At 41.0% G+C, this 19,170-nt stretch overlaps 1 protein-coding gene across 1 annotated transcript in view; it reads left to right on the top strand.

The window, feature by feature from the left end:
* The window catches only part of ELP4 (elongator acetyltransferase complex subunit 4), a 183,626-nt gene extending 165,516 nt beyond the window's left edge, over positions 1-18,110 (top strand). The window contains exon 10 of the mRNA XM_081099558.1: positions 15,341-18,110. Within this exon, the coding sequence (XP_080955684.1) occupies positions 15,341-15,472 (132 nt within the window). The 3' untranslated portion in view covers positions 15,473-18,110. The remainder of the gene's footprint in view (positions 1-15,340) is intronic.
* Positions 18,111-19,170: the final 1,060 nt, after the last annotated feature.

Raw genomic sequence — 19,170 nt, 5'->3', positions numbered from 1 at the left:
ATCCTTTTTAAGACATAAGGTAGAATAAAAGACAGAAGAAAAAAATGCCAGTAATTGATATCGTTTTAAATGAAAAGTTCCATTTTTTTCATTATCATTGGTTAAATTATGAAACTTGTCAACATAGAACTTTATAAACCATTTGATGCCTTTTTCCACAAATCATGTTTTCCTTGGCTTACCATGCCTCAAGAAATTTTTATGTATTTTTAATATTAAGGGAATTGACTAGAAATGTAATAGTATGTGTATTTTATTTGACTTAGCTCTTTAAAGCTTAGAGAATTAACCCTATATAACATTTACAAAAGTCACTTCCCTTCATTATTTCATTTTGGAACGTAATTTCACAAATCCCACTAGAAACATCCCCAGAGCATACCTGTAGACCTGGCTGAGATAACCACACGCCTCAGCGTTTCTACTTGAACCAGAGTAACTCACTGCTACAATGAAAATCTGACACAGGATTTGGCCAACTTGGCCTCTCAGGTTGTTGGCTCTTCTGCATTTTGAAGGGTCTTTAAACCTCCTTGTAAAAAGATTTCGCTCAATGATAAAGTGAAGTGGTCAGGGGGGAAATCCTCCACATGTAAAAGCAAATGAGTTTTTAAAGAATAGAAAATAATCTCTATGAGAAATTACTTCTAAATTATCTATGTGGAAATTAAACTTAGCTCTTGTTAACATTTCTGTCGTAGAAACATGCATTTTGATTACGCCAAATAAACAAACAAACAAAAATCCCTAAACATAGGCATAGTCATTTCTCTATATACTCACAAACAGTTTCCTCTTTTCTGATCATCAGTATTTTTTTTTCTTGCTTTATTAGCTTCGTTGCCTTTATTTCCCATTATTCATGGAGAGGTTTTCTCAGACTAAATTGATTCTCTGCTTACTTCTTATCTGTGAAGTCACTGCAGCATAGCAGCTCTTTGGAGCTATGTCCTCATCTCTAATCTGTAGCCCTCAGCTTGAGCGCTGGTCTGGTGCTGCCCCATCCCTGCCCTAAGGCATGCGGAGCGAGGGCTCTGGCTTTGCCCAGTCTGTTCACAAGCTCCCTTTTGAGACTGGTGAGGAGGGAGGTCTGTGGAGGGGGGAGATAGATGTCCCGGGTGACTATTTGAAACCAGGGTAATTTGTAAGTTTGCCATAACTTTTAAGTGAGAATTGCGCTGGGGGATTTCAGGGTTAGCATGCTTTCAGGAATCCAGAGGAAAATGGAACTTTTCTTCCCATTTCAGAGGGCTCTGATATGAAAGATTATTTTGTTTTGTTTTTCTAAATTTTGCCAAGATTTCAGAAATTTATCTATAGACTTAAAAGATATTAAATGTTCATGACAGCATTGCCATACTATATATTTATATATATAAACAGGCATAAACACATATGCACATAAACACACGTACACTCGCACTTTTGAAATAATGCTCCTTAATACCACCTGGGTATTAATTTAAGTTTTGAGCAAGTGAAATATACACCGCCTAGAAGAGTGTACCTTTATCTGACCATGAAGAGTGAAGAAAATCACTGCCGTAATCGATACTTTTTGTTCACTATGGAAAGTTTTTATACAATCAGTATAGAGAAAGCCACGTTTTATTTTGTCAAACCAAAAGCATACTACCTCCTCCCGTTTATATAAAAACTAATGCAACATGTCAAAAATGACAGCAGAGCCCTCAGCACACATGGATCTGGTGAAAGAAATGAACAGTTTGGCAAACATGAAATATAAAGTTAATTTTTGTACAATTTTCTTTTCATTCACATTCATATCAGGTAGACTTTGTCAAATACCTATAGTAAAGAAGGACTTGTTCGTGCATGTAGAACAAAATAAAATAAGATTAAAAGCCCCAGGAAATCAGCCCGCTTCAAAAAACCATTAGAGTGGTGCCTCTCCCTCAAGCTTTACAAATGTGCTAATTGTCATGTTTCAGTCATGTAAATATGTCTCAGCATAGAGTAACCAAGATTTCCTGCTATAGATGCACTGCTCTCCAGGGGTGTGGGGGGAGGGAGCGACGAAGGACTAAATAACACACTGTAATGAAACCTGCCTTTGGGCAGCACATGCTTCAGTTCTGAATGCCCAGAAATACTTCGCAGCCGCTCTAGGCTGCCTAGCAATGAGGATCTCTAATTCTGGCTAGCTTGACAAAGTAAATACAACTATTGAACATAAGGCAGCTCCTAAGAAAAAACAACAATTCCCCCTTGTAAACACCTACACTTGGCCCCATTAAAAATTCTTTCTTCATACCCAGGAACTAGCAGACCCTTCAATGGGGGTGGAGGGGTCTCAAAGTAACTAAAGAGGAGCTGGGAGATTGAATGCTGTCAGAATGGTTTACATTGCCATTTCCAGTGACATTCTGCATACACTGTAGGGCATTATGCAAACACATTGGCCATTTTGCTTTTGGGACTCATTCATGGCCAGCCTAAAGGAAATATATTTTTATGTATTATACTATGCTTACATACAAAAAGATGTGATTGCCACATTTCTAAGAGGAATGTTCATCAAAAGCTACCAATTTTGAAACTTTAGTGGAGTGCTGTTAATATGGTAACTTAAGGGATTATCTGATTCAGAATCCTCTGATTTCTTCCTCTTTACATCTAAGAATTCATATATTCCATTAGCTATGTATCAGTCAGGCCTTTGCCAGTGCCTACGTTGAATAGTGAATCTGCTGTAGTTCTACAGTTCTGTAGGATTTAGGGATCGACATAGAGTTTACACATTCATCTGTCTGCTAATAATTGACTTCCTGAGTAGAAGGCTTCAGATTATAGTAAAGAGAAAACATTAGTTTGAATTCAAGTAGACAAAAACAAGGAGGACGTTACCTTTTGTCAGCTCCAGAGTAGTTTCCTACGCTTTAAAAGCCAAGGGGGATAAAAAGACATTCTCATATAGTTAGTAGTTTGAATTTATTTCTAAAAAAGGATATGTGTTTTTCAAGCTCAACATGCAGATCTAAAAACACAGTGTTCCTAAAATATCTTGTTATTCATAAGCCACCTGAGAGGTAGTGCCCAAAATATTGCTCCTACAAGGTTTCCTCCCTGGTTTTGGGTAGAAAAGGGGCTTCCTGGACAAAGCAGGCTGGATGAGCCTATCAGAATGACAATCTGTCCATAGAAAGAGTCCGTCTCCTCCCATTTCCCGCCATCCAGCAGTAGGCCCTGGGTCTCAGGCACCGCTCAGCCTAGCCTGCTGAAACTTCTTTCAAACTCTACACGCTCTGGAGTGTATATGCTCCTGCCTGCCTTGTGTAGTCCACAACAGAAAGCCTGGGATGAGCAGCAGTTGCAGGCCAGTGAAAAGGTTGCCAGGGTGGGAAGCCCTGCTACACCATTAAGGAAAGAGGAATAGAAGGAAGTCAGTTGGGGAGATATGAGGAGACTAATTTAGACTATAGTGCGCACTCAGGGGATCACAGGGCTGGATGGTCATGGCCATGTGTGACTTACCCACCCCATTCCTTTATCCCAGAGAAGGAGCTCACCAGGGTTTGGGAAAGATCTTTTGCAGTGTCTCTACTGTCCAAGTTTCCATGACAATTTGAATCACCTTATTCCAACTGTTATTGTGACTTTTTTCAGTCCTGCTCATGTTGGAACTTTAGCAAGAATAATACATGCAAAAGAAAAAAGAAAAAGACTTTGCCTTTAGTTTTTATAGACAGTGCAACCATTTTAAATGAAGTTCTCCAGGCGTAATCTAGTTTGTTCTCTGTCTGTATCTGAAGTAAGGAAGAAAAAATAACATGACTGTCCCACATCTTAAATGTCTAAAAATTGGGGAACACTGGGACCAAAACATGGTGGTATTCTTAATACTGTGTAGTCCAAAAGATTCTGACTCATGTTTTAAGAGGATTAAGCTCAGCAAGCCATTCTCACAAAACAGTGCTGCCAAAGTCTCTCCTCCCTGAGCATTTCACACAGAGCACAACCCCTCCAACGGGAACCTTCGTGTTGGGCAGGCATGACACAGAGAACCACCGCTCCCCACAGGAGGGGGAAGGGAGATGTTCGTCACTCAGTGATAGAATGTTCCTTCTCAATCAGAAGGAAGGATCTAGAACATGATTACCAGAGTACACCACCTTTTGGGAAACTCTGTCCTTAAAGAATATATATGTTTGCAACAGTTGTTGTTTTCTGTTATTGAAAATGTCCATGCATGGTTTTGTAAGGCTATGGATGAGATAGCCCTGTATTCATAGAAATAAGTTTACATCACTCCCTCCCTGCCCTTTGCTCACTCACCACAGCTTATGAACCCTACGCCATCTGGTGCCTACCTGCCAAGCCAAGCTTCTCATAGCCACTCCTCTGTTTGACTGCTTCAGAAAAACTGACTTTTTTTCTATCCTTAAAACATGCCAAGCTTATTTCTGCCTTAAGGCATTTGCATTTGTTACTTTTGCCTGGAAACTTCTTTTTCCAGGTGTTTATAAGTCCCTTCACAAATTTAGTCCTTAGCTTAGATGTACCCTTCAGAAACGTCTTCACCAGTTAAAGTGGTGCCCCAGCCAATATATCGCCATGTTTGATTTCCTTAAGGGCACCTCTCACCATCTAAATTATCTTCTTCATTTGTCTGCTTTCCCATATGTTAGCTGCCTTTCCTTAACTTATGTAAATGTCTAGTATGTATTATCCCTTTCTGAAGTTCTCAGTTCTTTGAAAGCAGAGATCTGGCCTGTCTTATTCAGTATTTTATTTCCAATGCTTAGAAAAGTTCTGGTATGTAGAATGATGAATAGGAATGTGGCCTTTGAAGCCAGGCTGCCTGAGTTCCAATTCCATTCAAATGTCCGTGAGTTGCAACCTCACTTCTGCTTCTTGCAGACTTGGTCCATGGTCTACAACTAGCAGAAACGGAAGTGTAGAAGTGAAGTCTCTATTCAGGATGGCCATGTATTCAGGGGTCCTTCTACTAAAGGGAAAAGGAAAAGTACATATTCAAGGATAATTATGTCTCTGTCATAGTCCACAACCCTTTGGGACCCAAAAATACTCAGCTTTCTTCCCACACACTTACTGCCTCTTCAGGGGTGAATGGGAATCCTACTGTCTAGAAATGGCAAAAATTCTCTGCCCCATAGTACAGAACTTAGTCCTGTTTGTAGTCCCAGTTCTCCTCTCTGGAAGGATCCCTCTTGTCCGTGGCCCTCTGTATCCCGTTAGGAACTTATTCCTTGTCCAGTATCATTCACGGCTACATGGAGTCGCCACTGGAGAGTTGGCCTTGGGGGCTGTGCAGTTTTCACAGCCTGCTTATCAATAGATCAGGTTTGGGACCTAAGATTATGTTAGGAATTGAATAATCATAGACTTTTGACCAGGTTTGTGGTTTCTTTGGCAATGCAATTCCCTCAGGACTTTATGAGGTTCCCCATCTCTTTGCTTCCCTTCAGTTCCACATGCAGGTAATCACAGCCCAGGAGTTGTCTAGACATAATTCCAGGATTCAGCTGCAGGAAACAGATCCCATCGAATTATTTTGTGCGAAAGGAAAGTTTATACCGGAAAATTGAAAGGGCTGGAGGATACCACCACCAACTTGGGGTTCCTAAGTTCCTGCTACTGACGCTGCAATGCTGCTTAACCCCCATGAAGCAAGTAACTGGATACTGAAACTGGTCTCCCCTCCACTTCCAGGGATATATCTATATACATATCTTTATATACCTTCATATAAATATAGAGAGATAGAGATAGAGATAGAGATAGCCATTTGCAGCCATGAAAGCAGCAGGAAGGCAACTCCTGCTTTTCTGTTCCACCTTGTAAACCTAGACCAGATGCATTTAATTAGATAAGCCTAGTTCACACCCTGCTAGCCTCTCACCTGCAGCAGGCACACCACGTGGAGGTTGAAAAGGACACTTGTCCACCACAACTGTTACGTTGTAAGACTTTAGTTGTATTTTCTGGCCTGTCTGTTCTACCCATAGTCCTCTCTTTCATAGTATTAGTAACTAGCTGAAGCCATCAATAATCAACATGAAAGGGAAGGCAACACCCTTAATCTGACCTTTGTCTCGAGCCACTGATTAGGAGGTAAGGTTTGCCGTCCAGGTTCTCATAGGCATAAATAACAAGGGCCACAGTATCTGACCTCAGAGCCCACCTTCCAACGCTAAGCCAGCACATCTTTAGATCACAGAACTCGAGCGCTCCATTCTCCAGGCACAAGATTTGTGTAAACAGGATATAGGCCAGGATTTCTATTACAAAGTTTAAAAAACATAGAAGTTCATGCATCTTTCACATAATAACCCAGGTCAGTGACCCCAGGCTCTTTTGGTGGCCAGAGAGTGTCAGGGACCCTAGACCACTTGTGTCACTGTGCTGTGTCCTCCTCAGACGTAGCTTCCATTGGATGGTCCAGGATGGCTGTTTCAACACCTGCCCTCAAGTCCATGTTTCAGCAAGTGAGGACCTTAGTTTTTATATGCCTGCATATTTTGAAGTCATCAAGCCAGCAAGCCATAAATATGCTTTATCTTCCTTCCTTCACAAATCTACCTTCCTAGAAAGCTAAGTTTAAATGTAGGTTCAGGGTTCCACTCCAGAACATCGAGATGTGGGGAGAATTGGCCTGCAGCCCACCTCCTTCCTCTTCCCACCCCTGCCTCCTTCCCAGAGCCGGCGCACATACTTCTCACACCAGCCTGCACATCCAGATCCCGTCCACACACCCACATCAGCAGTCCCGGCTACTCCAGGGGCCCGAGATGTGCGCACAGACAACACAGCCCACCCTTGCAGGCTGAACCTGGGGAAGAGACCTGTGCAGGCTTTGTGGCCATTTGAACAGGGAGTTCTGAGGTTTGACCACCCAGAGCATGTCCTGTAAAGAAGGGTTCAGGCTCTAGATGGGCACGACCCCTTTGCCATGAAGAGGGGTGGATCAGGGCCCAGGGCAGGGGCCTTCTTGCCAAGGTTGAATAGCAATACCAAGGGAAAGGAGAAGTAAATGGCACCTCCCCCCGTTTAAGGATCTGACCCTAAACTTAACCATAGCCCTTGTGCTCAAGGTGAAGCGACCAGAGCTTAGTCACTCAGCCTCACCTATTAGCAAGGGACACTGGGAAGTGTGGCCTCTATTTTGGGAGGCCATGTGCCCCAGACACATGCAGATTTTTTACTCAGTGCAAAAGAAGAGAATAGACATTGGGAGTACGCTAGCAATCTCTGCCACAGACATGTGCCTTTTCACAAATCACACTTTTGTTTAGACAAGCGAGTTCCTCACAGTCTGCTTTCAGAGGTGAGTTTGGAGACAAGACAATGCTGTCAGTTATAATTGACGGTCAAAATAATTGCACACCTGAGCATTTTAACACGGGCAGCCAACATGTAATGTTCCAGCGCTGAAATTTTCAGATCAACCAGAAAGACCCAAATGATTTTTTTTCACATCAAAGGATATAGCCCGATTATGGTATTCGGCAAAAAACAATTTTAATCTTGAACCCCGTGAATGAATTGGATCTTAAACAAAAACTAAAACCTAAAACCTGACCATGTCTGGCAGAATTTTTTCCAGAAATCTTCGGCCACTAAAAATGTACACCCACCAAACCAAAAAGAGCAAGAACTGCTCTGGCATGGTTTCCCCTCGCCTATTCTTACAGCAGAGTAACGCAAAATTCACCCAAAGTCAGCAGATGCATCTTCCACACTGCATAATGTTAACCCGATGTAGAATAATTGCAACCTAATATTACATTGTAATAATGTAGTGATTATGGAATAATAGAAATTTAATCATGTAAAATATAATAATTACATAATAGCACATAACATTGCTTTTTTATATAAATCGAAACAACGCTCTAAAATCTTGTGAAGAAATAACAACAATACTGTGATGGTGATGATGAATATAGCAAGTCTTTTTCATATGTCTCCTCCCCCTATCCTCCTCCCTAAGTGCCACTGGAAGGAAATCAGTCTTTCCACAAAGGAAAGGGAAACCTTTCTTTTTATGTAAAGAGCCCCAGGCAGCCAGCTGTAACTCATACATGAGCATTGAATACTTCTAGAAGATGATTCTTTTGCTATGGCCCCTCTCAAAACTATTGAGAAGTTGTCTCCTGCTGGGGTCCAACCCCAGCAGGTCCAGGGGTCCCCAAAGGTGTGGACGGAGTCAGCGAAGAAGGAAGGACACGGAGACAGCGTTCACTTGATCAACAGCCTAGCCAGGATCTCTAGCCAAGTTCTGGTTAGGATCTCCAGCCAGGTTCTGTGTCCATGTTCTCTTGCTAGGTTCTCCAGCCAGGTTCTGTCCAGGTTCTCCAGCCAGGTTCAGTCACCAGATTCTAGTCAGGTTCTCTTGCCATGTTCTATCCAGGTTCTGTAGCCAGGTTCTGTCTCTAGGTTCTTCAGCCAGGTTCTCTTGCTAGGTTCTGTCTCTAGGTTCTGTTGCCAGTTTCTGTCCAGGATCTTTTGCCATGTTCTCTCCAGTGAAGTTCTTCTGTCTCTAGGTTCTATGTAGGTTCTGTGTCCTGTTGTCTTGTTACATCTGTATTTATACCAGTTGATTCCAATCCTATCAACCTCTATTCCAAAGTTTAGGGCGTTCTTATCTCCATTCCAGGGAGTAAAGATTATGTAGCTTAAGCATGATTGTTCGTAGTTAAAGTCATTAATTACCCGCCTGGCACTTAGTTAAGGGGTTTTATTCCCTCCCTAACTTCAGGGGAAAAATCCCTACCTGGGGAAACAACCTTTCTCAGAGAGGTGACCTTGGTTAAAACACATAGTGCCAAGAAGGTGAGCAAACATATTAAGAACAGTATGCCATATATGCCAGGTCCCTTGAAACAGCAAGGATGGACCGGCTCCCGGCAGTCTCCCAGAACCATTTGTTCCTTCTTCATAGTAATGGATTTGTTAAACATTTTTACATGTTTTAAAACATTTCCCAGCCTCCCTTACAGCCATGTGTAAGTTCTGGACATGAGTGGAAGTGTTGTGTCCAACTTCCAGGTCTTGTCTTCTTGGTCCCTTCTTCTTCCCACCAACTGAGAGAGAACAGAAACATCAGCCCTGGAGGCAAGTGGAAGCCCCTTGTTGAGGATGGCAGACCAGTCCTTCCAGCTGAGAATTACCTAACCTGTGGACTGTAAATTGGGAGAGAAATTCACTTCTACCTTTTTTAAGCTGTTTGTGAAGGGGGTGGGAGTGTCTCTATATGACTACTTAGCCTATTCTCTGATTCATTCCCTGCCCTTCAGAGCAGGACCTCATAACACAGAGCCTGGCCACGGAAATCCTCCAGGTGAGGGACAGCTCTTGAAGTAACCTGGTATGGAATAGAATGCCATGCCTTTTGTTAATTTGTTTCCTCTTCGTTATGTAAAGAAGGGGGAATTCTCTGAAAACTTGAATGAAGAAGCTGCTGCTTCTTCTAACAGTTATTTTATTGGTTTTTCAGCAATGGAGACATGCAAAAGATAGATTTTTAAATTGAATGGACCCCAAATTGCCTCCTTCATACAGCCATGCATACTTCCCTAGCCCAGAAGCCGGGCATCCTGCAGGCTCCATTTCACTACTGTTTAGACTTTTTAAATCTTTCCAGAAGCAAAGAGCATTATTGCAGTTCCCTTTTATACTTCTTTGCAGAGCCTCAGTAGAGGGCAATACATACTTAATGCCCAGGCTCGGCTTAGTGACTGAGCCCTGCTGGCTAAGTCCGATATTCTCTTGCTATTGCTTATAATTATGTTGGTTTATTATATTTGTAGACTCACTTCTTGCCCTGATAAACTCACTGATTTTTATCTTTTGAACCATATTTTTATGAGTCACCTCAAATCCCTTTTCTTTGTTTAACAAGAATAGATATAAATAAATTATTGTAGTACTTGATAGTTCATAGAACACATGCATCTCACTTGATCCTGGAAACAGTCTTGTGGGGGGAGAATTGATTCCCTGGTGATAGAGGAGGATGCTGAGGCAGCTTATCTGAGGTCACACAGTGAGCGAGTGCCGGGGAGGTACCAAACTGTCGCTGGCTGTCTCTAGGAAGGGGCTGGTGTAGAACCCATGTGTTCTAAGCTCTTTACAAGTTTTAGATTAAATTGGCTGTGTCTTAAATTTAAAAAAAAAACTGTTAGGAAATATTTGGAGATATTAACACCTATATCAGTGTCTGTGAAAAATACACAAAGTGTGACTTTTTCAGGAAATGTCAAGTTGTAAAAGGATTAGAACAAATCTCTATTTATCTGCTAAGGGTCAAAATATACTAACTACATCAATTGTTTTCAGAAAACAAACCGTAACTGATGGTTTGGTGTTGTCCAAATACAAAAAATTATAAACTGATTAAACTTACTTTAATGGGTATTAACCTGCAATTTGTCTCAAAACCAGGTGTACTCTGGATTCATTATCTTGCCCCATCTGCCTGGGAACTGTGAGTTGCTGAGCACAGGTCTGGCAGGTGGGGGAAGGAATTAGGAAGGGAACTGTGGAGCCAGGAAACCCAATCCTGTGTATCTATAGGATCTGGTTAGTTGCTAGTTCAAGAAGGAACAAAATACAGACAGTGTCTTAGCCCACAGAGAGAGAGGCATGCAGAGGGGAAGAATCTCCAAGTCTGGCTGGGCTTGGAACCTCCCGGAGCCACAGAGCAAAGCACTTCCACTGTTCCTTCTTTATTGCCCAGGGTTCCTATGGGCCTAAGGGTGCCCTTTGGCAAGAGCCCCCCAAATCTGCCAGAGTATTTTGCCTGCCTCCCTGTATCACAAGAGAAAGGGGACCCGTTAGTCCAGAGGGGCTGCTGCAAAGGCCCAGGCCTCTGCGGGAAATGGGGAGTTGCCACACCTTCCCAGATCCCTTCACCTACATAAAAACCATCATTGTAGACAAGGCATTGATGGAAAAATAGGCGGCCAGCCAGGTATGCATCTCCTGCATCAGCAGCATAGTCCCTTCCTTCCAGAACCGGGGGAAAGGAGATCTGGTGGGAAAATTTCCACTTAAGATGTAAGATATGAGAAAGATTAATACCTTGATTTCATTTACAAGGTTGAAAATAGTATTTACCTTTTTATAGTCTGACTAGAGGCCCAGTACTTGAAATTTGTGAAGGGGAGGAGGGGGCGGAGATGGGGAGGGCTCAGTCTGGCGGCCTGCACCCTCTCCAATCCGGGACCCCTCAGGAGATGTCTGACTGCCTCTCACAATCTGGGACCACTGGCTCCTAACCATTCGCCTGCCTGCCTGCCTGATCGCCCCTAACCACCTTTGCCTGCCTGCTTGATTGCCCCTAACTGCTCCCCTGCTGGCCTGATCGCCCCTAACCACCTCTGCCTCACCCCACACCAGGGACCCAGAATTCCATCCTCCGGCCGGTCGCAGGCACCCGGGACCCAGTTTTCCCTCCCTCTGGCTGGCCGCAGGCACCCAAGACCCAGGCCAGCTTTGCCCGGGCCAGCCACAGCTGCAGGGGACCATGGGTGGGCAGCTTCACCCAGGCTGCAGCCACAGGCACCCGGGACCGCGGGGCATGTGGCTTGTCCCTCTCCCGAGCCGCAGCCTGGCTCGTCCCCATTCCTCTCTTGCGAGCTCATTTGTGCCTGGCTGGTCCCCATTCCTCTCTCTCCAATGTTGAGTGAGCTGTTACAGTGTGAGGGCATGACGACCATTTGCATATTAGCTCTTTATTATATAGGATTTTTATTTAAACCAGCAGTTCTCAACCTGTGGGTCGCGACCCCTTTGGGGATCGAATGACCCTTTCACAGGGGTCGCCCAAGACCATCGGAAAACACATATATCATTACATATTGTTTTTGTGATTCATCACTATGCTTTAATTATGTTCAATTTATAACAATGAAAATACATCCTGCATATCAGATATTTACATTACAATTCATAACAGTAGCAAAATTACAGTTATGAAGTAGCAACGAAAATAATTTTATGGTTGGGGGTCACCACAACATGAGGAGCTGTATTAAAGGGTCGCGGCATTAGGAAGGTTGAGAACCACTGATTTAAACCATTGCGCACTGAAACCCCAAAGTCTAAAAGCTCAGATACCACCCTGACTGGTGTGGCTCAGTTGGTTGGAGCATCATCCTCTGCACCAAGAGGTGGCAGGTGTGATTCCTGGTCTCTCCCTCTCTTTCTCTCCCACCCCCACCTCCTTCCTCTCTCTAAAAATCAATTACTAAAAAAGATTAGAAGAAAGAAGTTCACATGCCCCCGCAGCCTTGCAGCTGAGCTAAAGGACGTCACCATGCTATGCAGAGTAGCTGCCCCACAGCACGTTTGTTTAGGAGACAGATCTGGTGCAGCAGCATCGGAGCATTTCCACGTCAGGTGTGTGAGTGCTTTGGAAGCCTCCGAGGAGAAGTCCCTGACACGCCTGGCAAGCCCAGAACCTGGTCTCTCCTTCTTCCTCGCTGCTTCACATCGCACTGACGTGGTGCACAGGGGGAGGCCCGGAAAGAAGGAAACAAACCCACTGCTTGAGAATTTAGACTGCAGAGCAAGCGAGCTCAAGTCATAATCCACAAAAGCCGACAAAATCACACACAGGTTCGCATATTTCCAAGAGCCACCCTTGGGCTTTTTCAAAGGACAGGAGTATGCATCTAGGCTTTGCAATGTACCATTTGGTTAGAAACATTTAATCACATCTCCCCAAATTGTTGTGCTTAGAAGTTACACACCAATGGATTTTTTACTTCAAAGCCAAGCAACCTGAAAGATTTCCAAGCATGTCACGCATCACATTTAGCTGCCTTTGCTATGAAGGGCTTCCAGCCAAACGGCTCACACTCGTCACCTAGAGAAGCAGAGGCAGAGAAAATTTTCAGCAGATAGTAAGCTCCTGAAATACATTGTATTATGCTGGTTCTGAATAAAGTACACCAGTTTCCTCATTTAGATGATCAGAGCTATTCATCTAAATGGATCTTAAAGATATATCAGCTCTACTCTTTGTGCATCAGAATGCAATAATTCATTACTTAACATCTAGCCCTTCTCCTGCAGCTTTTTCTTGCTCTCCTCCCCCCACCATGATTTCTGCCTCGTCTCTGTCTTGCCTATAGACACCACCTGAAGGGCTCACTGTGAAGGTTACCTGTGTGCTTGTCCTGTTGGTGTCACTGGATGGTAAGCAAAGGCCCAGTGTGGAAGTTGTTCTGTTCACATATCCTCTCAGAATGCCTTGCTTTGAGTCACTTCTATATATTTGTTGGCTCCCATTGATTTCCTAAACAGCCTAATCACCCTCTGGCTTCATCTCTGTGAGGTCCCAACCAAAAGTGTGCACACACATTTTAGTTTTGTTGGGGTTCTTCTTATACCCTATGTTTATATTTCAATATTTAGGATATACAGTATAAGAGAATTTGGGGGGATGGGGCCAGCTGCAGGCAGCCGGGGAAGATGGCCCTGATTGCAGGCCAGGCCTAGGGACGGTACCTGAGCATGAATTTCATGCACCAAGCCTCTAGTACAGTATAAGAGAATTTGGACTAGTAGGTTTGCTTTGTGACCTATTAGATAAGCTTTGTGAGTTTCAGTTAACCTTCAGATCATGCATGCATCCTAGTCATTTTTCCTTTGTTCATTAGCAATAACTACAAGTTCTTAAAGAAACATTAAAAGTCAGACGTATAATTAAATGTCTCTTTCCCTCCTGCTTTCTCACATAAACAGTGATAGAGTTAACACTACAGAGACATCCATAGCCTCAGACTTCAGTCATGCACGTCCTTTAGGTTCCTGGGCCTTTCATGCTTCCATTTCTGCCCGAAATCCTTTGTGGAAAAACTAGGGCATCAAGAAATGAAAAGATTATTTAAAGAAAGAAATATGTCTTCATTAGAGCTTTCTTATCAGTCAAAAAGTAGGCATTTAATTACTTAATATGCAACAGGCTGGATGCTAAGGATACAAATGAATAAAACTATCTGAATATTCCTATCTGGATATTCCAGCTTTTCTTGACCTTTATGACATCTTTGTTGATCATATATCTGTATACTGGTGTCTTTCATCCTAGATGTGTATGCATTGAAAAATGCGTACATGTAGGCAAACTGAAATCAGGGAAGAATATTTTCATAAATTATTTTCAACCTGTTAAAATATTTTGAGCCTCTGCACATAGATTGTGTTTACATGACAGTAAACGAGCCTTTTATCAGAAGAAACTAGCCAAAACATATGCTTGTGAATCACAATATTTTGACCCAAGAAAAAATGTTTCTACCCTTTTCCATCTTCAATTTTTTTTTTTTTTTTTTGCCATATCGGAGTTTTCCAAATGAAGTGTCTCAGATAGGTTGTCTCCAAGTCAGTTCACCTCTACGAGGCCTCGGTTAGTCACCAGTGGACGGCCCCATCCTGCCCTACTTACCTTTAGCCTCCCACACACAACAGATATGTTCCTTTGAGGTTGGATGTTTATGAATTTGGTAGAGATCCTTTTGAAAACTTAAAACTTCTTTTGAAATGTGAATATATCTCAGCAATTATAGTAACTGCTATGTAACTAGGGACAGTTACTACTTAAAGCAACCTGTACCTGCTTAAATCAACCTGTATCTCAAACAATTAGCAGGGGGAGGTGGTCAAAGCTGCACTATACTTTTGAAAACATGACCCAATGTCATGCATAGAAACAAACTTTCCAAGACCTGTGCCAGATGTTACAGCTAACCCATCTGAGCACATGAAAAATACTGGCTCTTTGATTGGTATCATTTTCTTCATTATTATGTATTTATTTCTGTGGAAATCGTAAGTTCTTAGAGAAAGTACAGCCTTGAAATAGAATCATCTTCAGGTCAACTTACTAGACCAAGGGAAGCAGGTGTTTGTGGGAATCCTTAATTGCTGAAAAGCTATATTCGATTGAAAGATAACATTTCAGAGCTCTGGCAAAATCAAAACAAAGCCAAAAACAAGCCTGCCATCATTATGTGATTTTTTTTTCAATTATGCTTTTATTTATGCATCTACATGTTTTTATTGCTACCTAAATAAGAAACTCTTCATCCATTTAGGTTTGGATTCTGGAAATGTTCCACTGAGATTCCTGGTCCTGATTGTGTGATGGCTGTAATTTGTGAAATCTAGGAGGGGCCGAATGGTTATATTAGGCTTCAGTCTGAAGAACTGTTTTAATAGGAATTTTATATGCAAGGCTAAATGCTGATCAACAGAGCATAATATTGTATCTTGAAATGTGCTCGTGAAAACAAAATTAATTTTTTTTCTTCTTTCTTTCCTTCTCCCAAACCATCTTCTGCCGTAGCGACTGCATTTGCCTCCAGACTTGTCAGACACAGTGAGCCGCTCAAGCAAACCGGATCTGGCAGACTCCACCAAGCTGCTGGGCCCAGGCTGTGGCACGATGGCCGGAGGCAAGAAGCACCTGGACTTCTAGATGCCTCCCTAGTTGTTGCACGCAGAATTATGACACTCTAATTATGAGTGCTAAGAGCTTATGTAAATATTTTTCTTAACGATCTGACCCTCCAATTCTTGAAAAACACAGGATTGCAAAATGATGCCCCCCAGTCTTCATTTTTTAAACCAAATTTTTGTACAGAAATAATACAGAAGAAATACTTTCATTTTAAAAATGTGTTTTATGCTACCTCTAAGGAAAATAGGCACTTTTATTTTTAAATAAAATGTCAAAAGTTCAAGATGCCACACAGTGGTCATGGCTGTATATTTATTAAGGCACTTAGCTCACGGTAAAGTGCGAGTCACAGAGGGGGTAGCGTATAAAGCATTCTGAAATTCAAAATTGTGTATGAAAAACGTATTTTCTCTTTCTTAAAAAGTCACTTGCCACCAAAAATGCTAAGCTTTATAAAACATTGAAAAATGTGTTTGCTAATATATGAAGACCAATAATAAAATGAATTTGCATTTATGCATCCTATGATTAAATTGATGAAGACAAAATAATATTTTGGGATTAAGCTCCATTAAAGGTAATTAGTCTGCTGTAGTAGTTAATGAATATAAAGGACTTGAGTGCTAGAAAGCATAGAGAAAGAAGTTGATGGTCTTCTATTTAGTAATCTTAAACAATTGAAGTCAGCACTACGAAATTATGTCAACACACATAATTTGGGATTGAAATTCAAACTGACAGCTACATTCATGCTAGAAAACTGGGGAAAACATGTATGGAAGCTTGGTGAGGGATTTTTACAGAACATAGGGCTGAGACAAAGCAGAAAACAAGCTAACTCAGCCTGCATCAGGTAAACTCTTTGTTAATTATGAACATTGGGCACTTACATTTATAGCCATATAGACATGTATTTGGGGTTTATAGCATACTGAACCAGTTTTCATATGAAACACTAGGATTTTGAATCATAATTCTACACTCTCACAGCTTTTGATAAATAGACCAAAAAAATTTGTTAAGTAATTTGCATATGTAAGTAAAAAGTTTCAATTTTTTAAAGCTATTTAAAGCTGTTACAACCTAAATTTCCAAAATACATTTTCAAATATGTTAGAGTATTTTGAAGCAGTTTTATAACTAGCATTTTAAGTAGTTTGCTTTTAATATACCACAAATTACACTTTATTTGTTCTTGACAACATTGTAGAAAACAAAGACTAGGTTTTTAAATTGTCTAACCAATCTGATGAATGTCAGTCACTTAAAAAAAAACCCACTGTAGCATAAACACACACTGTATACAGCTTTTATTCAGAATTAGAATAATTGAATCAATGACAGTGATTCGCCAGGATGTCAAATCTCTCCATCAGATCCTGTCACTACCAGTTTATTTTTTGTGATCAAAATCAAAAAGACAACTATTTTGTCACCCACTATTTCATTAGTACTAAAAATCAGATTTCTTTTTTTCTTTTTTTTTTTAGAATGTCTGGTTTATTTTTTTTTTCACTTCTTTTAATTCAAGAGACACAAATTCTTTCCCATTTTCATTTCAAAATAAAGTTTCAGAATTGATCTGTCAGTTAAAATTAGAGGGCTTTTTATATTAAGCAAAGGTGCTTTTAAAATTTAAAGCAACTTCAGAAACTCAATTTAGTCCATAGATAATAAAGCATGTGCAGTTACTCCCCAAAAGCTTTGCTATATCCTTTGAAAGCGTTATGAACAATCTGAATAAGTTGAAATGACTAGTTTAGTCTGGTTATTATTTTAATAACTCTAACCTTTTTCTTACCGTGTTGTGACTCATTTATGCAAACACACAATGGAACAATTACATAGCATTGGACTCTGAAAAAAAAAAGTGAGGTCATCAGATATGTAAATTGCTTGTCAAAAATACTTAATAGGTCATTGATTTACTACCCTGGCTACCATGTCTATAAAATTAGCAGCCAATTACTAGTTAATGTATGCTTTGCAAACAGATAAATGCTATAAAAATTGAGCATATTTGATCCCAACTTATTTTAAATATAAAAGAAACTTTTCAAACTCAGTAAAAGTGCATTTTGAACAATAGTACTTGGGCCTTCCAAAAATTAGATGCAAGTGTTTGGTTGTTCTGATTCATTAGCCAGGCTTTGTAAAAATTAGCTACTGAAGAGGAATGTATATTTTTGTTTTCCTCTGATAAAAATGTATTTTCCTTCTGGAAGAATTATCCAATTAGCCATATGTTAATAATTTACTACATAAAAATATCACTGATGCTACCATAGGTATATGGACCATTTTTGATACATGATGAAATATACATTCTATAAACAGATTTTTTCAGTTATCAACTTATCTCAAATACTTATGTATCAATGGCACGCAGAGTTTTTTTTAAATGTTTCTAAAACTTCAAAACCCTCTCTGGTATTCATTTCTTACGCTAGATTTGCCTTTTTTTTGGTGAGGTAAATATTTTGACCACTGCAGTCTGCTCAGATCCTGGGGTTCTAAGACCTTAGGAATTACTTTCTGGTAACCACCAATTTCCACTTTTCTCTTTCTCTCTTCCATTTATTCTTTATTTGTACCTCCGGGATCTGTGATCACTAACACTACACAAAATAAAACTACTTCAAAAGAAGCAACACTTGGCAATCGATTCCCTGTCTTTCTTTTAATTTTAAAGAATCAGACACAGGCATCCACATACAAAAGGAAAATGGGGGTGGGGTGGCCCCTATTCATTTGTTTAAGTCCATTATGAATGTCATTTCTAAAACATCATGTAATGCCTTCCATAGATAGTCACCATCAACACCATCAAACTTAAGCAAGACTAACTTTAAATACTTACACTCTGAACTTTAAAACTGAGCAGAAGTGATGCAAAAAAAAAACAAAACAGGTGAGGTTTATTCTGGAGAAACAAACAAAGGACGAATTTGTGTTTCGTCTTCGTGAGCCAGATATTCAAAGAAGAGCCTTCTTTTTATAATGTTGTTAATGTGAAGGCCTAAGGAAAACCAAGAAGCAGAAGAATATAGACACCACCCTAAGATAACAAAAATTCACCAAAAAAAAAAAAAAAATGCTGAATCTTAACAAATACTGTATCTCAGGAAACTGGTTATGATTTTTTTTTTTTTAAAGCAGGAGGAGATGAGTATGTGAGCCGTATCAATTAAAGTCAGTGGGTCACCACGTAAGAGTCAGGAGGTACAGCTTTGAAGGGAAAATATTCTGGAAATTTCTTGTAGTAAAAAAGAATTTTTTTACTCAGTAACCTGAATGTTTCTTACTCAAACATTCACCTCTGATTCTGTTCACCTGGTCTCCCTAAGCCAGCCAAGTTTGGAGGAAAAGCATAAGCTGTTAGTCGTGTGGTTCTACTGAGGTCACCCCAAATACCAGGCCACCGTCCTGGAAGATGGTGTCAAAGCTTCCCTGCAGAGTTCCCACCAATACATACATACATACATACATACATACATACATACATACACCTAACTCTAAATAAACAGTTTCAACAATAAGTCAAAGGCAGCCTCCTGGGCATTGCTTCCACACAGTGCTGGCCATGCTGTCCCCGGGAAGGCGCCCAGAGCTGCATGCAGGGTACCGCTCATCTCCCCGGGGTGAGAGCAGAAGGCAGGGCAGCCTTGCAGCCTGCTGGATTAGAGGCCTTCTGCAGCTGAGCAGCCGCTTCTTCC

Source organism: Myotis nattereri (genome assembly GCF_964212035.1).
Source record: "Myotis nattereri genome assembly, chromosome: 9".
NCBI lineage: Eukaryota > Metazoa > Chordata > Mammalia > Chiroptera > Vespertilionidae > Myotis > Myotis nattereri.
The sequence above is the reverse complement of the archived record's forward strand: the minus strand, read 5'-3'. Positions and strand labels throughout refer to the sequence as shown.